Source organism: Salvelinus alpinus, chromosome 3 (assembly GCF_045679555.1).
Source record: "Salvelinus alpinus chromosome 3, SLU_Salpinus.1, whole genome shotgun sequence".
Lineage (NCBI taxonomy): Eukaryota > Metazoa > Chordata > Actinopteri > Salmoniformes > Salmonidae > Salvelinus > Salvelinus alpinus.
This window is the reverse complement of record NC_092088.1, coordinates 73,830,010-73,854,119: the sequence shown is the minus strand read 5'-3', so window position 1 is coordinate 73,854,119 and position 24,110 is coordinate 73,830,010. Positions and strand designations below refer to the sequence as shown.

General features: G+C 42.3%; 1 protein-coding gene and 1 pseudogene across 2 annotated transcripts; both read right to left on the bottom strand.

Moving 5' to 3' along the window:
* Positions 1-935: 935 nt before the first annotated feature.
* Positions 936-15,250, bottom strand: LOC139571309 (zinc finger protein 709-like; annotated as a pseudogene).
* Positions 15,251-17,638: 2,388 nt separating this feature from the next.
* LOC139571308 (uncharacterized) lies at positions 17,639-23,620 on the bottom strand. Of its 2 annotated transcripts, none has more exons than XM_071394065.1 (7): positions 23,395-23,620; positions 22,635-22,831; positions 22,415-22,516; positions 21,008-21,103; positions 20,770-20,880; positions 19,982-20,036; positions 17,639-19,856 (listed from the first exon to the last, which is right to left on the bottom strand). In XM_071394065.1, exons 1-7 carry the CDS (start codon positions 23,420-23,422, stop codon positions 18,265-18,267), a joined length of 2,181 nt encoding a protein of 726 aa, XP_071250166.1. In that variant the 5' UTR covers positions 23,423-23,620; the 3' UTR covers positions 17,639-18,264. The 2 variants fall into 2 exon arrangements, with proteins under 2 accessions (XP_071250166.1, XP_071250165.1); XM_071394064.1 differs by having other exon boundaries at positions 19,982-20,105; positions 23,395-23,574.
* Between the last annotated feature and the right edge of the window lie 490 nt (positions 23,621-24,110).

Here is a 24,110-nt window from a genome sequence, read left to right as displayed (position 1 = left end):
ATATGAATAGTAAATGTGTATACAGCAACAGCTATATAGGATGATCCTAGACTAGTTAAATAAAGGTTAAATAAAATAAGACTAGACTACAGTATATATGAAGTGGGTACAACAGTACTTAGACATTAAAGTGACCAGTGTTCAATGACTATGAACTGTACATAGGGCAGCAGTTTCTGAGGTGCAGGGTAGAGTATCGGGTGGTAGCCGGCTAGTAACAGTGACTAAGATTTAGGGCAGGGTACTGGGCGGAGGCGGGCTGATGGTGACTGTTTAACAGTCTGATGGCCTGAAGATAGAAGCTGTTTTTCAGACTCTCGGTCCCAGCTTTGATGCACCTGTATTGTCTCAGCATTTCCCAAACTCGGTCCTCGGGACCCCAAGGGGTGCACGTTTTGGTTTTTGCCTTAACACTACACAGCTGATTCAAATTATTAAAGCTTGATTATTAGTTGATTATTTGAAATCAGCTGTGTAGTGCTAGGGCAAAAACCAAAACGTGCAACCCTTGAGGTCCCGAGGACTGAGTTTGGGAAATCCTGTTGTAGATGGTAGGGGGGTGAACAGGCCATGGCTCGGGTGGCTGAGGTCCTTGATGATCTTCCTCTGACACCGGGTGCTGTAGATATCCTGGAGAGCAGGCAGTGTGCCCCCAGTGATGTGTTGGGCTGACTGAACCACAATCTGGAGAACCAATCTACAGCCCATCAAGATGCTCTCAATGGTGCATCTGTAGAAAGTTTGTGAGGGTCTAAGGGGCCAGGCTAAACTTTTTCAGCCTCCTGAGGTTGAAGAGGCGCTGTTGTGCCTTGTTCCCTACACTGTCTGTGTGGATGGACCATTTCAGGTTCAGTGATGTGCAAGCAGAGGAACTTGAAGCTTTTCACCCTTTCCACTGCGGCCCCGTCGATGTGGATGGGGGCGTGGTCTCTCTGCTGTCGAAGTTCACGATCAGCTCCTTCGTTTTGTTGACGTTGAGGGAGAGGTTATTTTCCTGGCACCACTCCATCAGGGCTCTCATCTCCAGGGCTCGTCTGCAAACTCAATGATTGAGTTGGAGACGTGTGTGGGACAAAATGTTTAACTAACATCTATAGGCAAAAACTTAAACGCTAAAATATTAATCTTGACTTGAATTTGCTCAGTGTTCTTTCTTGTCATGTGCTTTCAAAAGTTCTGTCCGACTGAAAGCTTTCTCGCATTTGAAACATTTGTAGGGCTTATCTCCGGTGTGAGTCATCATGTGTCTTTTCCGTACCCTTAAGTCAGAAAAGTTTCTCCCACAGACAGAACACGGATACGGCTTCTCCCCCGTATGAGTTAGCATGTGTCGAGTGATATAACAGTTGAGTAAAACCCTTCTCACAGACTTTACACTGAAAAGGCCGCTCTCCAGTATGGTATCTCATGTGTACCTTCACTTCAGATTTCGATTTGAAACCCTTCCCGCACTCATTTACATTTAAGTCATTTAGCAGACGCTCTTATCCAGAGCGACTTACAAATTGGTGCATTCACCTTATGATATCCAGTGGAACAACCACTTTACAATAGTGCATCTAACTCTTTTAAGGGGGGGGGGGGGTTAGAAGGATTACTTTATCCTATCCTAGGTATTCCTTAAAGAGGTGGGGTTTCAGGTGTCTCCGGAAGGTGGTGATTGACTCCGCTGACCTGGCGTCGTGAGGGAGTTTGTTCCACCATTGGGGTGCCAGAGCAGCGAACAGTTTTGACTGGGCTGAGCGGGAACTGTACTTCCTCAGAGGTAGGGAGGCGAGCAGGCCAGAGGTGGATGAACGCAGTGCCCTTGTTTGGGTGTAGGGCCTGATCAGAGCCTGAAGGTACGGAGGTGCCGTTCCCCTCACAGCTCCGTAGGCAAGCACCATGGTCTTGTAGCGGATGCGAGCTTCAACTGGAAGCCAGTGGAGAGAGCGGAGGAGCGGGGTGACGTGAGAGAACTTGGGAAGGTTGAACACCAGACGGGCTGCGGCGTTCTGGATGAGTTGTAGGGGTTTAATGGCACAGGCAGGGAGCCCAGCCAACAGCGAGTTGCAGTAATCCAGACGGGAGATGACAAGTGCCTGGATTAGGACCTGCGCCGCTTCCTGTGTGAGGCAGGGTCGTACTCTAGGAATGTTGTAGAGCATGAACCTACAGGAACGGGTCACCGCCTTGATGTTAGTTGAGAACGACAGGGTGTTGTCCAGGATCACGCCAAGGTTCTTAGCGCTCTGGGAGGAGGACACAATGGAGTTGTCAACCGTGATGGCGAGATCATGGAACGGGCAGTCCTTCCCCGGGAGGAAGAGCAGCTCCGTCTTGCCGAGGTTCAGCTTGAGGTGGTGATCCGTCATCCACACTGATATGTCTGCCAGACATGCAGAGATGCGATTCGCCACCTGGTTATCAGAAGGGGGAAAGGAGAAGATTAATTGTGTGTCGTCTGCATAGCAATGATAGGAGAGACCATGTGAGGATATGACAGAGCCAAGTGACTTGGTGTATAGCGAGAATAGGAGAGGGCCTAGAACAGAGCCCTGGGGGACACCAGTGGTGAGAGCACGTGGTGCGGAGACAGATTCTCGCCACGCCACCTGGTAGGAGCGATGTCAGGTAGGACGCAATCCAAGCGTGGGCCGCGCCGGAGATGCCCAACTCGGAGAGGGTGGAGAGGAGGATCTGATGGTTCACAGTACTCAGACTCTGTGCATTTAAAAGGCCTCTCCTGCGTGTGAATCAGGTCATGCCTTGTCAATGAGGACATGCTAAGAAACAGCTTACCGCAGTATGTGCATGGATAACGCACCCCAGCATGATGTCTCGCCACATGGCCTTGTAACGTCTTTTGTAACGCGTAAGATTTGTCACACTGGGAGCAGGAGAAGTGTTTATCTTCAGGTTTTCTGTGAGCACATAGCATGTGCATTTTCAGTTTTGCATTGTTGATAAAGCCCTTTCCACACTCCCAGCAAAGGCATGGTTTCTCTCCTGTGTGTATTCTCTCGTGTTCGACAACAACCGCTGATAAGTTGAACTTCCTTGGACAGTAGGAGCACTGGTAAGGGAGGTCTCCGGTGTGAGTCCTCTCGTGTCTGAGGAGAGCTGCTAAATCAGTGTAGCTTTTCTCACAGTAGCTGCAGAGGAATGGCCCGCTGAATTTACGGACATCCAGATAGTGTTTCTTGAGTGGCTTGACACCATTGAAGCTGTTTTCACACATGGTGCATTTCAAGGGCTTGTGCACCAATTTATGCCTGTCTAGCTTTTCTGGGTCTGCAAACATCCTACTGCACTCAGTGCAGTGGAGAGGGCTGTGGGTGAGTGCATGTACTTGGGCCTCTTCAGACTCAGCTCGCAGCACCTTGCACACTATCTTTACAATGTGCTTTCTCATATCATTGATGTTTTTGAACATCTGCCCACAATGAGGACATTTGTGAGGGTGCAGATCTGAGTGGGATCTCATGAGAACTTGCATGCTGTAAGATTTTGGCAAAAGTTTTTTACAAATGCAGCACACTTTTGACTGGTTGCGTTTTTCAGTCTGGCTAGGTTCGTAAGATGGGTCTTGGGGTGTACTGGTGGAGGACGAGTCACTGTCCTCAGGTGTTGCCTCAAGAGGAGTTCCACTGGCCAGCTCTGTGTCCCCTCCCTCAGGGTTCTGGACTGTTTCACTGGACATCTCAGAGTCCTTCTCATTACTAGCTGGAGATCTGCTACGCCTTTTCTTAGAGTTTTTTTCACATTTTAGTCTTGGTTTCTCCAAGCTCTGCGGGTCCTTGTAACTCTTATGACACTTATTCAACATTTCAGGTCTTTCGTCATTTCCTTTGAGCTGCTTTGGTGTTTTACCTTTAGGTTTTGACACAACTACTTTACACATATTTTGCTGATGTCTCGTCAGATCAAAATGGCACTGGAAGCGCTTCCTACACTGGAGACACTGAAATGGGCGTGTGTGGATTTTCTGGTGCCGCTTCATGTCTGCACCGCTCTAATGTTTTTTCTTCAGTCAATTCTGTTTCGGTTTGTTTACATTCTCGTGCTAGCAATGTTTTCAGCTTACGCCCCCTGTTTTGTCTAACTGGTCTACAGGGCAACATCAGGTTAGTAGAGTCAATCCTTTGTAGCTTCACTAAAGGCTTGTGAAGCATGGAGGATATGATCGCATCAGACACGTCTATGCTTGTAACTTGTTCTCCATGACTTCCCCTGGCTTTATGTGTCTTTATTTTAGGCTTTCTGAAAGATCTCTTCCTTTTGACACTTAAATCTTCATAAGTCTGCGCCACCCCATCTGCCCCAATAACCATCACGGTTTCGTACCTGGAGTCCACCTCTTCAACAATATCTTCCGTCTCATCTTTTACTGGTCCAATCCCCACAACCTTCTCTTCTTCATTACCGGCATGAACCTCCATGTCCTCATGGTCCACAGGGTCAGCAAACTCTATAGATAGTTTGTTGTTTCTCTCACATTCCACCCTCTCCTCTCTTTCTACTACATCCATACTTGTCCCCGGTTCCATCTCTGTGTACTCTGTCAGTGTTGCAGAGTCCACCTCCAACTCTTTGGTGAATGTATCCATGAAGACATTTCAAGGATGACACTGGTGTTTCTGATTCTGTCTGTTCTGTTGCAATCACCCTTTCTACAGGAGGGAGACAGAGAGCAGAGAGAATGCAGTCCCCAATAGTGGAAGACAGAGTATCTAGAAAAGGAAGATGATTAATGAAAGACAATGGTTAAATAAAGAATACATTTTAATGTCCTCTACTGAAGAAAAGCTAGCATCTACATGGGTTCTGTGAGAGATGCCTACCATGGTTGTCCAGCTGGCCGAGATCTCTGTGGTACTGAAGCAGGGTTTTCAGCTGCTGAGGGTGAGACATGGACTCAACACATTCCTCCAGAACAGAGGGGACATCACTGAGCAGGAATGCAGCCTGACACAGAAGGAAAATAGATAGGATTTAGGGATGATTCAAAAGATACTATACGAAACTTTGTGAATAGTGATCCTTCACTGAATTGATTAAGGTATTATTATAATTTTAGTACCTGTTGAAAATTTGATACTGGAAGTAGCTTCTCAAGTCTTGAAAGAAACTGACACATGAGTTTCTCTATTGCGGCATCATACTTAGGACCAAATTCCACAGGAAAAACATCCTAATAGAGAATAAGAAATGAGTATAAAAGAAAACACATTTGGTATAAGAAAAAGTGTAATCTGCAACTTACATGGAAGCATACAGCCGTAAACAGAATAAAAGGAGACCTTGGAAGCAGAATAAAAGCAGACCTTGGAAAAAGGTCAGCATTGTTTATAAATAAGATCAATGTTCACCAACCGGTCGATAGCGACTGGTCAATCTCAAAGGCATTCTTAGTCGATCACAAAACATTTCTGTAAAAAACAAAAACAACGATAAAGCCTTGAGTTGTTGATGGCAGGTGCACTTGATTCAGCAGCCCTAGTGCCGGGAAGGTAAAGTGTTCCCTTTTTGAACCATTTCATGTGTCTGAAGGTAGAACTCTGCATACCTGACAGGCCCAGACAGCAAATCAAGTGCACCTATAGGCCTACCGCTGGCCAATCAGAAAGCTCAGATCAACGTGTCTGCACAGTTTCCTCGCACCATACATTGAAAAAAATCCTCGAAAGCACAGCAAAGTTTTAATTATACATTTTTTTCACCTTTATTTAACCAGGTAGGCTAGTTGAGAACCAGTTCTCATTTAAACTGCGACCTGGCCAAGAATAAAGCAAAGCAGTTCGACACATACAACAACACAGTTACACATGGAACAAACAAAACATACAGTCAATAATACAGTTGAAGAAAATCTATATACAGTGTGTGCAAATGAGGTAAGATAAGGGAGGTAAGGCAATAAATAGGCCATGGTGGCGAAGTAATTACAATATACCAATTAGACACTGGAGTGATTAATGTGCAGAAGATGAATGTGCAAGTAGAGATACTGGGGTGCAAAGGAGCAATAAATAAATAAATACAGTATGGGGATGAGGTAGTTAGATGGGCTATTTGCAGATGGGCTATGTACAGGTGCAGTGATCTGTGAGCTGCTCTGACAACTGGTGCTTAAAGCTAGTGAGGGAGATATGAGTCTCCAGCTTGAGTGATTTTTGCAGTTCGTTCCAGTCATTGGCAGCAGAGAACTGGAAGGAAAGGCGGCCAAAGGAGAAATTGGCTTTGGGGGTGACTAGTGAGATATATCATCTGGAGGGCGTGCTATGGGTGAGTGCTGCTATGGTGACCAGTGAGCTGAGATAAGGCGGAGCTTTACCTAGCAGAGACTTGTAGATGACCTGGAGCCAGTGGGTTTGGCGATGACTATGAAGCGAGGGCCAGCCAACGAGAGCGTACAGGTCAAAGGGGTGGGTAGTATATGGGGCTTTGGTGACAAAACGGATGGCACTGTGATAGACTGCATCCAATTTGTTGAGTAGAGTGTTGGAGGCTATTTTCTAAATGACATCGCCGAAGTCGAGGATCGGTAGGGTGGTCAGTTTTACGGGGGTATGTTTGGCAGCATGAGTGAAGGATGCTTTGTTGCAAAATAGGAAGCCGATTCTAGATTTAATTTTGGATTGGAGATGCTTAATGTGAGTCTGGAAGGAGAGTTTACAGTCTAGCCAGACACCTAGGTATTTGTAGTTGTCCACATATTCTAAGTCAGAACCGTCCAGAGTACTGATGCTGGACGGGCGGGCAGGTGCGGGCAGCGACCAGTTGTAGAGCATGCATTTAGTTTTACTTGCATTTAAGAGCAGTTGGAGGCCACGGAAGGAGTGTTGTATGGCATTGAAGCTCATCTGGAGGTTAGTTAACCTCTCTGGGATATTCGGGACGCTAGCGTCCCACCTCAACAACAGCCAGTGAAATTGCAGGGCGCCAAATTCAAAACAGAAATCCCACAATTAAAATTCCTCAAACATACAAGTATTTTACACCATTTTAAAGATAAACTTGTTGTAAATCCAGCCACAGTGTCCGATTTCAAAAAGGCTTTACGACGAAAGCACACCAAACGATTATGTTAGGGCAGTACCTAGTCACAGAAAAACACATCAATTTTTCCAGCCAAAGAGAGGAGTCACAAAAAGCAGAAATAGAGATAAAATTAAATCACTAACCTTTGATGATATTCATCAGATGACACTCATAGGACTTCATGTTACACAATACATGTATGTTTTGTTCGATAAAGTTCATATTTATATCCAAAAATCTCAGTTTACATTAGCGCGTTATGTTCAGTAGTTCCAAAACATCCGGTGATTTTGCAGAGAGCCACATCAATTTACAGAAATACTCATAATAAACATTGCTAAAAGATACAAGTGTTATGCATGGAATTTTAGATCCACTTCTCCTACTTCTTGTCAATATGGGGGCGCTGTTTACACTTTGGAAAAAATCGTGCCCAATTTAAACGGCCTCGTACTCTATTCTAGATCGTACAATATGCATATTATTATTACTATTGGATAGAAAACACTCTCAAGTTTCTAAAACTGTTTGAATTATATCTGTGAGTAAAACAGAACTCATTTGGCAGCAAACTTCCAGACAGGAAGTGAAAAATCTGAAAACGATGCTCTGTTCCAGGGCCTGCCTATTCAATTGCTTAATATTTATGGATTTGCATGCACTCCATACGCCTTCCACTAGATGTCAACAGGCAGTGGAAGGTGGAATGGGGTGTCTAGCTTGATCTGAGGTCGAACAAGAGCTCTTGGAATGACGTGACCACAATTTCCTTTCTCTACCTAGGCGCGGGAAGGACATCAGCATTGGCTTCTGAAAAGCGTTCGGTATAGACGGTGGATGTCTCCGGCTCTGATTTTATTTGATAGATGTGATAAAAACATCATAAAGTAGTTTTTTTCAACTGAGTTGTATCAGTTTATTCAACGTTTATTGCGACTTTTTGGCATTTTCCTTTCTTTGCGTCAGGAGAAGATGGACATGTTCGCGCCACATGGCTAGCTAAGGTTGCTAATTCGACAGGAGAAGAGGACATTCTAAAACCAAACAACGATTTATTCTGGACAAAGGACTCCTTGTACAATATTCTGATGGAAGCTCAGCAAAAGTAAGAACCATTTATGATGTATTTCTGTGGAAAATGTAGAGTTCTATTTTCCGCCCTTTTTGCGGGCGCTGTCTCGCTATAACGTAAGCTGTTTGTTATGGTAAAGTTATTTTTAAAAATCTAACACGGCGGTTGCATTAAGAACTAGTGTATCTTTCATTTGCTGTCCAACATGTATTTTTTAGTAAAGTTTATGATGAGTTCTTTGGTCAGATTAGGTGAGTGTCCAAAATATCTCCGGAGATTCTGGTGAATCGATGCTACATATTCACAATGTATAACCACGGTTTGCAGCTCAATGCGGTTGAGTCTTTTGCTATTGTGGTTAGCTAATAGAAATACATAGTGTTTTCGCTGTAAAACATCATAAAAATCGGAAATGATGGCTGGATTCACAAGATGTTTATCTTTCATTTGCTGTATTGAACTTGTGATTTCATGAAAATTATATTATATCTAGTCAGCTTTTTTGATGAGGATGCTCCCGGATCCGGGATGGATACCAATGAAAGGTTAATGCAACCGCTGTCAGATTTCAAAAAAGCTTTACCGAAAAAGCACACCATCCAATAAATCTGAGTACAGCGCTCAGAGAACAAAACAAGCCATACAGATATCCGCCATTTTGTGGTGTCAACAGAAGTCAGAAATAGATAAATATTCACTTACCTTTGATGATCTTCATCAGAATGCACTCCTAGGAATCCAAGTTCCACAATAAATGTTTGATTTGTTCGATAAAGTCCATCATTTATGTCCAAATACCTCCTTTTTGTTTGCGCGTTTAGTACACAATCCAAACTCATGAGGCGCGGATTGTCCATGCGAAAGTTTAGACGAAAAGTCATATTACAGTTCGTAGAAACATGTCAAAAGAAGTATAGAATCAATCTTTAGTATGTTTTTAACATGAATTTTCAATAATGTTCCTTTGTCTGTAGAAATGCGATGGAATGCAGCTAACTCTCACGTGAGCCCACGTGATCAGCTCATGCCACTCTGGCAGACCTCTGACTCATTCAGCTCCCATTCCCCCCTCCTTCACAGTAGAACCATCAAACAAGGTTCTAAAGACTGTTGACATCTAGTGGAAGCCTTAGGAAGTGCAATCAGACCAAATTTACACTATCTTGGATAGGCAAAGAGTTGAAAAACTACAAACCTCAGATTTACCACTTCCTGTTTGGATTTTTTCTCAGGTTTTTGCCTGCCATATGAGTTCTGTTTTACTCACAGACATCATTCTGGATAAAAACAACATGAAGCTCGTTCCAGGTCACGCGCAACAAAAGACTGGAGTCCATCTGAGTGACACATGGAAAGAACAGGACTACTTCTTCATTTCTCAAAGGAAAAACATCAACCAAATTCTAAAAACTGTTGACATCTAGTGGAAGCCATAGGAACTCCAACCAGATTCCTATTAAAAAGGGTTTCCCATAGAAACCTAATGGAAAACACATTGACCTCAAATTTTTTACCCTGGATGGATTGTGCTCGGGATTTCGCCTGCCAAATCAGTTCTGTTATACTCACAGACATTATTCAAACAGTTTAAGAAACTTCAGAGTGTTTTCTATCCAGATCTACTAATAATATGCATACCCTAGCTTCTGGGCCTGAGTAGCAGGCAGTTTACTTTGGGCACACTTTTCATCCGGACGTTAAAATACTGCCCCCTAGCCCAAAGAGGTTGTTGCATAGGCTTACTTTTTTAAAGTCATTAAAAAAATATAAAAATCCGAGCGGTAGATCTCAGCTTGCATTTTGACTCAGAAAGTGATCTTAACGCAGAAAAAGTTGGTGACCACTGAATAAGCTGGACTGTGAGACTGCACTTCTGTACTAGTATACGCACAGCCACACTTACCTGAAAGAAGTGTTCCATCTCATCTGGGTCTTTTAGCAAGGTTTGAATCAGACCCAGAAAGTTGGAGTCTGATAAATCTCCATCATCAGTCTGCAAAAAAGAAAACACTTTTGTTATGATGATCATTATCATAAAAGAGTTATGTCTAGGACTGACTGACTGACGTAAACGTTAGCTGAGCCTATATGCCCTTTGAACCTCACCTGTGTCCCAGAGAGGTGTGAAGGTCTGTATCCTGTCCAGGTGTGGCTGAATGGTCTGGAGGTCTGTGATTGGCTTGGCGCAACACAACTCCAGGACCAGCTGAAACCAGCGCAAACCAGTTAGGATAATTATTTGGGACATTATTTGACACAATAAACATGACTAAATATGATCATATGCCATCGTTCGCCACATAATGATGGACACTAGTTCCATCCCTCACCCGTGCTCGAAGACCCAGAATAAGTTGGGCCCTCTGACTGTGATTCAGAAGCTCTGGAACCATCTCTGTGACCATGGTAACAAACTCTTCCAGCATCCCATAATCCATCACGTGTCTCTGCTGGACCGTTTGCCAGATGGCTGCAGAGACCAGCCGCAGTGGTGGAACCATGAGGCGCAGAGAGGGGAGAGGAAGAGAGGGACCTGAAACAGAGATATTGACTTATTTATAAGCACCTCTTAATGCATATCACACTCTAGCGTGTTGAACAATTTTTTAACTAGTTTACTATTAATACTGTGTTACTATGGGTTTCATTTTCAAGAATGGGGTGTGAATGAGAGAGAGAAACGCCTCATCCATCCAGAAACAACACCTAGCCCTTTCCCTGCTTGGAATCATTGAGCCTTCCTTTATATTAACTTAGGAGTTGATCAAATCATGGATCTACAATAAAGAGGAGAGGTAGTTCCTTGGCGTACACGTCACTGACAAACTGAAATGGACCACCCACACAGACAGTGTGGTGAAGAAAGCCAAACAGAGCTTCTTCAACCCCAGGAGGCTAAAGAATTTTGGCTTGTCACCTAAAACTTTTACAGATGCACAATTGAAAGCATCCTGTCGGGCTGTATCACCGCCTGGTACGCCAACTGCACCGCCCACAACCGCAAGGCTCTACAGAGGGTGGTGCAGTCTGCCCACTTTAAGGAATGGAACACTAGGCACTTTAAAAATGTTTACATATCTTGCATTACTCATCTCATATGTACAGTTGAAGTCAGAAGTTTTTCACAATTCCTGACATTTAATCCTAGTAAAAATTTCTTAGGTCAGTTAGGATCACCAAATTTTTTAAGAATGTGAAATGTCAGAATAATAGTATATAAGAATTTATTTAAATAATTTCTTTCAGCTTTAATTTCTTTCATCACATTCCCAGTGGGTCAGAAGTTTACATACACTCAATTAGTATTTGGTAGCATTGTCTTTAAATTGTTTAACTTGGGTCAAACGTGTCAGGTAGCCTTCCACAAGCTTCCCACAATAAGTTGGGTGAATTTTGGCACATTCCTTCTGACAGAGCTGGTGTAACGGAGTCAGGTTTGTAGGCCTCCTTGCTCGCTCCCGCTTTTTCAGTTCTGCTAACAAATTTTCTATGGGCTTGAGGTCATGGCTTTGTGATGGCCACTCCAATACCTTGACGTTGTTGTCCTTAAGCCATTTTGCCACAACTTTGGAAGTATGCTTGGGGTCATTGTCCATTTGGAAAACCCATTTGCGACCAAGCTTTAACTTCCTAACTGATGTCTTGAGATGTTGCTTCAATATATCCACATAACTTTCCCTCCTCATGATGACATCTATTTTGTGAAGTGCACCAGTCCCTCCTGCAGCAAAGCACCCCCACAACATGATGCTGCCACCCCCGTGCTTCACGGTTGGGATGGTGTTCTTCAGTTTGCAAGCCTCCCCCGTTTACCTCCAAACATGATGGTCATTATGGCAAAATAGTTCTACTTCTGTTTCATCAGACCAGAGGACATTTCCCCAAAAGGTATGATCTTTGTCCCCATGTGCAGTTGTAAACCATAGTCTGGCTTTTTATATAGCGGTTTTTGAGCAGTGGCTTCTTCCTTGCTGAGCGGCCTTTCAGGTTATGTCGATATAGAACTCGTTTTACTGTGGATATAGATACGTTTGTACCTGTTTCCTCCAGCATCTTCACAAGGTCCTTTGCTGTTGTTCTGGGATAGATTTGCACTTTTCGCACCAAAGTACGTTCATCTCTAGGAGACAGAACACGTCTCCTTCCTGAGCAGTATGACAGCTGCGTGGTCCCATGGTGTTTATACTTGAGTACTATTGTTTATACAGATGAACATGGTACCTTCAGGCGTTTGGAAATTGCTCCCAAGGATGAACAAGACTTGTGGAGGTCTACAATTTATTTCTGAGGTCTTGGCTGATTTCTTTAGATTTTCCCATGATGGCAAGCAAAGAGGCACTGAGTTTGAAGGTAGGCCTTGAAATACATCCACAGGTACACCTCCAAATGACTCAAATGATGTCAATTAGCCTAACAGAAGCTTCTAAAGCCATGACATCATTTTCTGGAATTTTCCAAGCTGTTTAAAGGCACAGTCAACTTAGTGTATGTAAACTTCTGGCCCATGTACATACTGTGATTTATAAGTGAAATAATCTGTCTGTAACAATCGTTGGAAGAATTACTTGTGTCATGCACAACTTCCCAAGACTAGTTTGTTAAAGAAATTTGTGGAGTGGTTGAAAAACAAGTTAATGACTCCAACCTAAGTGTATGTAAACTTCCGACTTCAACTGTATTCTATACTATGGTATCTTAGTCACTTAATGTTTACATATCTGGCATTACTCATCTCATATGTATATACTGTTTTCTATACTATGCTACAGTATCTCATTCACTTAATAATGTTTACATATCTAGCATTACTCATCTCATACACTACCGATCAAAAGTTTTAGAACACTTACTCAGTCAAGGGTTTTCCCTTTATTTTTACTATTTTCTACATTGTAGAACTATACTGAATACATCAAAACGATGAAATAACACATGTGGAATCATGTAGCAACCAAAAAAAGTGTTAAACAAATCTAAATACATTTTGTATTTGAGATTCTTCAAAAAGTCACCCTTTGCCTTGATGACAGCTTTGCACACTCTTGGCATTCTCTCAATCAGCTTCACCTGGAATGCTATTCCAACAGTCTTGAAGGAGTTCCCACATATGCTGAGCACTTGTTGGCTGCTTTTCCTTCACTCTGCAGTCTGACACATCCCAAACCATCTCAATTTGGTTGAGGTCGGGGGATGGTGGAGGCCAGGTCATCTGATGCAGCACTCCATCACTCTCCTTATTGGTCAAATAGCCTTACACAGCCTGGAGGTGTGTTGGGTCATTGTCCTGTTGAAAAACAAATTATAGTGGGACTAAGCCCAAACCAGATGGGATGGCATATCGCTGCAGAATTCTGTGGTAGCCATGCTGGTTAAGTGTGCCTTGAATTCTAAATAAATTAGTGTCACCAGCAAAGCACCCACACACCATAACACCTCCATGCTTTATGGTGGGAAATACATGTGGATATCCGTTCACCAACACCGCGTCTCACAAAGACAAGGCGGTTGGTACAAAAAAATCTCCAATTTGGACTCCAGACCAAAGGACAAATTTCCACCGGTCTAATGTCAATTGCTCGTGTTTCTTGGACCAAGCAAGTATCTTCTTCTTATTGGTATCCTTTAGTAGTGGTTTCTTTGCAACAATTCAACCATGAAGGGCTGATTCCCACTGTCTCTGAACAGGTGATATTTAGATGTGTCTGTTACTTGAACTCTGTGAAGCATTTATTTGGGCTGCAATTTCTGAGGCTGGTAACTCTTAATGAACTTATCCTCTGCAGCAGAGGTAACTCTGGGTCTTCCATTCCTGTGGCGGTCCTCATGAGAGCCAGTTTCATCATAGCCCTTGATGGTTTTTGCGACTGCACTTCAAGAAGCTTTCAAAGTACTTGAAATGTTCCACATTGACTGACATGCATGTCTTAAAGTAATGATGGACTGTTGTTTCTCTTTGCTTATTTGAGCTGTTCTTTGCATAACATGGACTCGGTCTTTTACCAAATAGGGCTATCTTCTGTATACCACCCCTACCATGTTACAACACAACTGATTGGCTCAAACGCATTAAGAAGGAAAGAAATCCCACAAATTTTAAATATTCACACCTGTTAATTGAAATGCATTCCAGGTGACTACCTCATGAAGCTGGTTGAGAGAATGCCAAGAGTGTGCAAAGCTGTCATCAAGGCAAAGGGTGGCTATTTGAATAATCTAAAATAAAAAATATATTTTGATATGTTGAAAAAAATGTTTGGTTACACTGATTCCATATGTGTTATTTTATAGTTTGTCTTCACTATTATTCTACAATGTAGAAAATAGTAAAAAATAAAGAAAAACCCTTGAATGAGTATGCGTTCTAAAACGTTTGACTGGTAGTGCATGTATATACTGTATTCTACTGTATCTTAGTCTGTTCCGCTCTGACATCGCTCGTCCATATGTATATCGTCTTAATTCATTACTACTTAGATTTGTGTGTATATGTTGTGTAATTTGTTAGATATTACTGCACTATCGGAGCTAGAAGCACAAGCATTTCGCTACACCCGCAATAACATCTGCTAATCACGTGTATGACCAATATAATTTGATTTGAAGAGTTGTTTCTGGACGGGTTTAGAGAAGCAGTGACACGACTGCAAAGGCAATGCAATTCGCTTGTTAGATAGCAACTGAACACTTCTAGGAAGTGTTTCTTCAACTGCCATATTCAATAAAATAGCGGGAATGAAATCAGAAGGGAACAGAAATGCTGCTGCACATCTGTAATAACTAACAAAAACAGACCCGCAAAACATATATGTTAGACGTTCTGGAACGAGTTCTGTTGCCGCACAAAACAATACGTTAGGACATAGCTAGGTATGGCTATCTAGCTCTAGTATCGTATGCATAGCTATAAATATGTTACCTTTCCCCCCAGACATGTGTTTTTGCATGTCTCTCCACTACATTCACCAGGAACTTTGATAGGGGGATCGAAAATGGCAACTTTTTCTGCCGATGTGTGCCACTGTGTGTGTACGTTGTCGAACAAGACTGTGGGGGACCCATTTTGAAGTTACACCACAAATCAAAGTTTGTCGCGTACACATATGAGCAGATGTTAAAGCAGGTGGAGTGAAATGCTTATTTCTAGCTCCAGCAGTGCAGTAAGTATACAATACTATAACACAAATAATCCACCCCCCCAAAAAAAATAAGAAACAAGACATTAAATATCAGACCGAGAGCTAAGACCTTTATAACTAAACCAAGATACACCACAGCCTGTCGTTTCAAATGGGAACACAATTGCCATAGTGGGCAGAACAAGTAAGGAGGTGGGCAGAGCCAATCACGAACTAGCGAGATCCTATTGGCGCTTTATAGCATATATTTGCATATTTCCGTAGGGGAACGCCTGTACTGTGAAAAGCGCGTGTACAATAACTCAATTCGCCTTTAAACTTTGTTTAGAAGGAGTGCAAAGTCCACAAAACGTAGTCCACTCTGTTCGTGACGTATAGTTTTGGGAACAGAAAACTGTATGGAGGTCAAATATTTCATCGATTAGTAAATTAGCAGAATCTCGGCCAAAATCCATTTATCACTGCTGGCCGCTGGGCTTCAATTCAATTTGTTTACATTGCCAAAGCAAGTTAAATAGACAAACAAAAAATGAATAGTAAACATTACTCACAAAAGTTCCAAAAGTCATATTATGTATAATAATATGTATTGTATTATGTATTATATGTATTATAATATGTGGCAAGAAAAAGTATGTGAAGCTTTTGTAATTACCTGGATTTCTGCATAAGTTTGTCATACAATTTGATCTGATCTTCACCGAAGTCACAACAATTGACAAACAGTCTGTTTAAACTAATAACGCACAAACAATGCGTTTTCATGTCTTTATTGAACACAACGTGTAAACATTCACAGTGCAGGGTGGGAACAAGTATGCGAACCCTTGGATTTAATAACTGGTTGACCCTCCTTCGGCAGCAATAACCTCAACCAAACGTTTTCTGTAGTTGCGGATCAGACGTCCGTCAATGATAGCAAGCTGTCCAGGCCCTGAGGCAGCAGAGCAGCTCCAACCATGATGTTCCCTTCACCATACTTTACAGTTGGGATGAGTTTGATGTTGGTGTGCTGGGCCATTTTTTCTCCACAGAGTGTTGTGTGTTCCTTCCAACCAACTCAACTGTAGTTTCATCTGTCCACAGAATATTTTGCCAGTAGCGTTGTGGAACATCCAGGTACTCTTTTGCGAACGTCAGATGTACAGCAATGTTTTTTTTTGACAGCAGTGGCTTCTTCCGTGGTGTCCTCCCATAAACACCATTCTTGTTTAGTCTTTACGTATGGTATATACGCGTCAATAGAGATGTTAGCATGTTCCAGAGATTTCTGTAAGTCTTTAGCTGACACTCTAGGATTCTTAACCTCATTGAGTATTCTGCACTGTGCTCTTAGTCATCTTTGCAGGACGGCCACTCCTAGGGAGTAGCAACAGTGTTGAACTTTCCCCATTTAGTTGAACTTGTTCTTAACTAGCCTACCTGGTTAAATAAAGGTGAAATAAAAAAATAAAAATGTATAGACAATTTGTCTTACCGTGGACTGATAAACATCAAGGCTTTTAGAGATACTTTTGTAACCCTTTCCAGCTTTATGCAAGTCAACAGTTCTTAATCTTAGGTCTTCTGAGATCTCTTTTGTTTGAGGCATTTGAATAGCAAACTCAAATGTTGTGAGTGTTTTTATGGGACAGGGCAGCTCTAACCAACATATTCAATCTGGTCTCATTGATTGGACTCCAGGTTAGCGGACACCTGACTCCAATTAGCTTTTGAATAAGTCATTAGCCTATGGGTTCACATACGTTTTCCAACCTACACTGTGAATGTTTAAATTATGTATTCAACATAGACAAGAAAAATACAATAATTTGTGTGTTATTAGTTTAAGCACACTGTTTGTCTATTGTTGTGACTTAGATGAAGATCAGATCAAATTTTATGGCCAATTTATGCAGAAATCCAGGTAATTCCAAACGGTTCACATACTTTTTCTTGCCACTGTACAGTATCGTAACGATGTGCAGTATTGTAATGATAGTTCAAGTTAAAAAAGGGACAATAAATAAACATAAATATGGATTGTATTTACAATGGTGTTTGTTCCTCACTGGTTGCCCTTTTCTTGTTGTCAACAGGTCACAAATCATGCTGCTGTGATTGCACACTGTAGTTTTTCACCCAATAGATATGGGAGTATATCAAAACTGGATTTGTTTTCTGTGGGTCTGTGTAATCTGAGGGAAATATGTGTCTCATATTTGGTAGTGAGTGGACAAGCCAACCGGATGCTTCTCATTAATAAATCCGGTGAAATATGTCTCATTGTTCTGTCTGTGACAAAAGGTACCTGTCCTCTGTGCCCTGTAAGAGTGTAGATCCCATTGCGCTATAAAATAACATATGTAGCCAGTTCCTCAGCGTAGCCACTAAGCAAGAGCCAGTACAGAGAAGTTTGGTCAGGAGCTGCGCATTGTGTTACTTTATTGTAGGGAAACCAGAGCACACAATTATTTTATCGAGTCTATTCCAGCCAACGTCTAAATCGTCTGAATAAGTCTATCAGAGACACTAGTCACATTATACATACAATACAAATGAGCTAGCTACTATAGCATGATTATGATTATGAGCATGATTATTAAAAAATATTTAAATCACACTAATTCAAGGCTTTTTATTTACACTTGAACCATCAAACTCATGCACGAGAACATGGCCCAGGGGTCTCGTATGGACCAACTTAAAAATAAACATTATTGGGTGTGATTTTAAAAGTAATTTTTATACATATATATATATTCATTCAACAAACACAATGACTAAACTACCATTCGATGTGTTACATCAGTGTTTATAGCTTGCATTATTTCCAACTCTCGCCCCTAAAAGCATTGCAGGGATAAGTGTTCCCCACTATGTTATAAGTTCAGAACACAGGGACAACATTTTTCATTACTAACATCTATATAGTCTCGAAAATCCGAGACCTTGGGAGCACATGACAATGGAACATTGTGGGAGGCAACCCATCTGTCTTCAGAGACTAGAACATCTATACACAAAAAAAATAATCCCTTGATTTGAATTTGCTCAGTGTTCTTTCTTGTCATGTGCTTTCAAAAGTTCTGTCCGACTGAAAGCTTTCTCGCATTTTAAACATTTGTAGGGCTTCTCTCCGGTGTGAGTCATCATGTGTCTTTTCCGTACCCTTAAGTCAGAAAAGTTTCTCCCACAGACAGAACACGGATACGGCTTCTCCCCCGTATGAGTTCGCATGTGTCGAGTGATATAACAATTTTGCGTAAAACCCTTCCCACAGATTTTACACTTATATGGCCGCTCTCCAGTATGATATCTCATGTGTACCCTCAGTTCCTTTGGAGATCTGAAACCCTTCCCGCACTCAGACTCTGTGCATTTAAAAGGCCTCTCCTGAGTGTGAATCAGGTCATGCCTTGTCAATGAGGACATGCTAAGAAACAGCTTACCGCAGTATGTGCATGGATAACGCACCCCAGCATGACAGATTTTCACATGACTTACCAATGCCCTCTTCTCCCCGTAAGATTTGTCACACTGGGAGCAGGAGTGTTTATCTTCAGGTTTGCTGTGAACATTTAGCATGTGGTTTCTCAGCGTTGTTATGTTGATAAAGGCTTTTCCACACTCCCAGCAAAGGCATTTCTCACCTGTGTGTATTCTTTCATGTTCGGCAAGAGTCGTTGATGATTTACATTTCTTTGGACAGTGGGAACACTGGTAAGGGAGAGTGTGAGTCCTCTCGTGTCTGACAAGATCTGATAACTCAGTGTAGCTTTTCTCACAGTAGGTGCAGAGGAATGGCCCGCTGAATTTATGGACATCCAGATAGTGTTTCTTGAGTGGCTTGACACCATTGAAGCTGTTTTCACACATGGTGCATTTCAAGGGGTTGTGCACCAGCTTATGCCTGTCTAGCTTTTCTATGTCTGCGAACATCCTTCCGCAAATGCAGCACACTTTTGACTCTTTCTGTTTTGGATTCTGGATAGGCTCCCCTGTGTGGATTTTCTGGTGCCGCTTCATGTCTGCACTTCGACTGAAAGTCTTCTCACAAATCTGGCACTGCTTGAATGTATATTTTTCAGAAAATTCTGTGTCGGTTTGTTTCTGTTCTTGTGTCAGAAATGTCTTCATCTTCAGCCCTCTGTTTCTTCTTACTGGTATAAAAGGCAATAATATCAGGTTGGTAGTGTCAACCCTTTGTAGATCCACTGAGGGCTGGTAAAGCACAGAGGATATGATCACATTAGACTTGCTGTTGATTATGCTAAGCATTTGTTCTCCATGACTTCCCCTGGCTTTGTGTGTCTTTATTTTAGGCTTTTTGAAAGATCTCTTTTTCCCGACACTTAAATCTTCAAAAGGTTGCACCATCCCGTCTTCCCCGATAACCATCACCGTTTCGTACTTTGGTTCCACCTTGCCTGTCTCGGGGTCCACAAACTCTGCATCATCCTCATCACTAACAGAGGATGTTTTGTTTTTCTCACATTCCCCTGACCTGCTATCCACCCCCTCTCTTTCTTTTACATCCATACTTATTCCTTCTTTCTCCACCTCTGTTGCAATCACCACCCGTTCCACAGGAGGAAGACAGAGAGCTGAGAGAATGCAGTCCCCATCGGTGGAAGATGGAGGGTCTGTGAAAGAAGGAAAAAGGGAACCAAAACAACCCAGTAATGCTCAATAGACGTAATTTGCCATTGGGTGTGACAAAACAAATCCATCATATAAAGCATGAAAATGGGTACTGTGAGATGCCTACCATGGTTGTCCAGCGGGCCAAGGTCTCTGTGGTACTGAAGCAGGATATTCATCTGCTGAGGGTGAGACACAGACTCAACACATTCCTCCAGAACAGAGGGAACATCGCTGAGCAACAAGGCAGCCTGACACAACGAGGAATACAGAGTTAGAAGGAACATAGGTAGAATTCACACAATGCCTAAGTGTCAAGTCCATGGTTCCTCTATATCAGTGGTCTAACCTTTTCTAGCACGATAGCTACCTTTAAAAAATGAAACATGTCAAAAGTTACTTGTTTTCTAGCTTTCGAATAGAAACATTGTTCTCTTCTCCCGCGCAACTCTTCACCAGGTCCTTAGTGTACAAGAGAAAGTAGTACACTATGTTTTCTGTCAATATACCTGGTAAAATAATGGTTAATAAACAACTTCCACCTGCAATTTTTATCCCCAAATTATGTTTTCAGTTAAAATAAAAAACCTGGTTTTAGATTCTAGTTTTTCACTCTCAAAATTACAATTGTTCATAGAAAAACAATGAAATGTGATGTTCTGAGTCCATATCAATGGCTCAATCACATCAGAAGACCATTTCTTTTTAGGTCTGGAAGAAAACTAACAAATTTAATTCTTCAAGTGTAATTCCCCTTTAATTGCGCATCTGGTAAGTGAGGAATGTGCGAAGGTTCTGTACTGCTGCTGCTCATTTCATGTACTTTCAGAATTGTTAGGCAAGCTACTCATAGGTGGGCTGCGATCGACCTGTTGAAGACCCCTCTATACGGGTTTAGTTTATTTCTACTAGTACCTGTTGGAAGTTTGATACAGGAAGTAGCTTCTCAAGTCTCGAAAGAAATTGCCACATGAGTTTCTGAATGGCTGCATCATAACTGGGACCAAATTCTACAGGAAAAACATCCTAAAACAGAGTAAAGAAATATGAGCTATGAAAACCTCTCAGAAGAGATTATTATTTAAATTGTTGAAATACACAGCAGTGATATGGAAATGATCCACGGCTATTCCATACCCACATACTGACTGACCTGGAAGAAATGTTCTCTCTCATCAGGGTCTTTCAGAAGGGTTTGAACCAGCCCCAGAAAGTTGGATTCAGATAATCCTACCTCTGCATCTGTCGCCTGAAACACATAATATAAACATGTTGCCTTCATCAGGACATCTAGATGATAGCTTGTCATTTAGGCTGCATATATTTTTTCCATAATGTATCATTGTCTTATCAGAAATACACTACATGACCAAAGGTATGTGGACACCTGCTTGTCGAACATCTCATTCCAAAATCATGGGCATTAATATGGAGTTGGCCCCCCCCTTAGCTGCTATAACAGCCTCCACTCTTCTGGGAAGGCTTTCCACTAGAGGTTGGAACATTGCTGCAGGGACTTGCTTCCATTCAGCCACAAGAGCATTAGTGATGTCGGGCTATTAGGCCTGGCTAACAGTCAGCATTTCATTTCATCCCAAAGGTGTTCAATGGAGTTGAGGTCAGGGCTCTGTGCAGGCCAGTTAAGTTCTTTCACACCAATCGACAAACCATTTCTGTGTGGACCTTGCTTAGTGCACGGGGGCATTATCATGCTTTAACAGGAAAGGGCCTTCCCAAAACTGTTGCCACAAAGTTGGAAGCGCAGAATTGTCTAGAATGTCATTGTTTGCTGTAGCGTTTAAATTTCCCTTCATTGGAACTAAGGGGCCAAGTCCGAACCATGAAAAACAGCCCCAGGCCATTATTCCTCCTCCACCAAACTTTACAGTTGGCACTATGCATTCAGCAGGTAGCTTTCTTCTGGTATCCGCCAAACCCAGATTAGTCTGTCAGACTGCCAGATGGTGAAATGTGATTCATCACTCAAAAGAACGCATTTCCACTGCTCCAGAGTCCAATGGCAGCGAGCTTTACACTACTCCAGCCGACACTTGGCATTGCGCATGGTGATCTTAGGCTTGGGTGTGGCTGCTCGGCCATGGAAACCTATTTCATGAAGCTCCCGACGAACAATTATTGTGCTGACGTTGCTTCCAGAGGCAGTTTGAGCACTCGATGGTGCCGTTGTGAGCTTGTGTGGCCTACCATTTCGCAGCTGAGCTGTTTTGCACCTGTTTCCACTTCACAATAACAGCACTTACAGTGGACCGGGGCAGCTCTAGCAGGGCAGAAATTTGACAAACTGACTTGTTGGAAAGGTGGCATCCTATGACGGTGCCACCTTGAAAGTCACTTAGCTCTTCAGTAAGGCCATTCTACTGCCAATGTTTGTCAATGGAGATTGCATGGTTGTGTGCTCAATTTTATACACCTGTCAGGAACGGGTGTGGCTGAAATAGCCGAATCCACTCATTTGAAGGGGTGTCCACATACTTTTGTACATATCGTGTATTACTGACTGATTTAGATATTAGCTGAGTCTCTGCCCTAAGGAGCTCACCTGTGTCCCCCAGAGAGGTGTGAGGGTCTGTATCCTGTCCAGGTGTGGCTGAATGGTCTGGAGGTCTGTGATCGGCTTGGAGCGACACAACTCTAGGACCAGCTGAAACCAGAGCAAACCAGTTAGGATACTTATTTGGGACAATAAACATGACTAAATATGATCATATGCTATCGTTCCCCACATAATGATTAACACTAGTTCTGTCTCTTCTTCTCACCCGTGCTCGAAGACCCAGAATAAGTTGGGCCCTCTGACTGTGATTCAGAAGCTCTGGAACCATCTCTGTGACCATGGTAACAAACTCATCCAGCATCCCATAATCCATCACGTGTCTCTGCTGGACCGTCTGCCAGATGGCAGCTGAGACCAGCCGCAGTGGTGGGACCATGAGGCGCAGAGAGTGGAGAGGAAGACCTGAAAAAGAGAAGTTGACTTCGTTTTTCACAAATCAATGTATACGCACCTATTATTGCACATCACAAAACACTCTAGCTTGTGTAACTATTTTTCCAATTCTATGTGATTCATTGTCAATAATGTTGTGAGAAACATCATTCATCCAGAAACAACCCCTAGGTCTTTCCCTTATTAGAATAATTGAGTCTTCCTTTTGATGAACTTAAGGGAGTTGATCAAAGCGTGGATCTACAATAAAGAGGACAGGTAGTAAGGGTTGTTTCTGGACGGGCCTAGAAATGCGGTGAAACGACTGTGCAAAGTAGCAAAGGAATGTTTGCTAGCTAGCAAGCCAACACTTCAAGGAAGTTTATTTATTCAACTGCTTACTGTATTGAATAAAAGGGCATGAAATGTTGCACGTCTGCAATAACAACAAAAAAACGGACATGCAAAACATATTTTAGACGTTCTGAAACGAGTCCAGTTCCCGTACGAAACAGTAAGAAGTTAGCCATACATATCTAACGTTAGCAAGTATGTCCGATATAGCTCTAGTATCGTAACTATAAACATGTTACCATTCCTCCCAGACATTTGTTTTTGCATATCTCTCCACTGCAGTCACACCAGACACCTGGAAATGCAATAAGGTGATCGAAAATAACAACTACTTTTGCCGATGTGTGCCACTGCGTGCGTTCTCGAACAAGACTGCGGGGGACTATTAAGATGTAACACATGAGTTCCCTTCTTCTTCAATGAGGTTTAAAACGGCGGTTGGCATCCAATAAATGTTGCATTACCGCCAAATCAAATCGAATTGTATCAGTCACATGCGCCGAATACAACAGTGAAATGCTTACTTTCGAGCCCCTAACCAACAATGCTGTTTAAAAAATACGGATAAGAATAAGAAATAAAAGTAACAAATAATTAAAGAGCAGCAGTAAAATAACAATAGCGAGACTATATACAGGGGGTTACAGGGGTAATATGTACATGTAGGTAGAGTTATTAAAATGACTCCACAAATTTCTTGTTAACAAACTATAGTTTTGGAAAGTTGGTTAGGACATCTACTCTGTGCATGACACAAGTAATTTTTCCAACAATTGTTTACAGACAGATTATTTCACTTATAATTCACTGTATCACAATTCCAGTGGGTCAGAAGTTTACATACACTAAGTTGACTGTGTCTTTAAACAGCTTGGAAAATTCCAGAAAATGATGTCATGCCTTTAGAAGCTTCTGATAGGCTAACTGACATCAATTTAGTCAATTGGAGGTGTAC

Bases quoted from the DNA above. Each gene is read 5' to 3' on its own strand.
- LOC139571308 (XM_071394064.1), bottom strand. From the start codon at position 23,422: ATGCAAAAACAAATGTCTGGGAGGAATG. The intron at 21,104-22,414 runs GTGAGCTCCTTA...TATGTGTTTCAG, and splicing joins CACCTCTCTGGGGGACACAG to GCGACAGATGCAGAGGTAGG. The intron at 19,857-19,981 runs GTAGGCATCTCA...CTTCTTTCACAG, and splicing joins TGGCCCGCTGGACAACCATG to ACCCTCCATCTTCCACCGAT.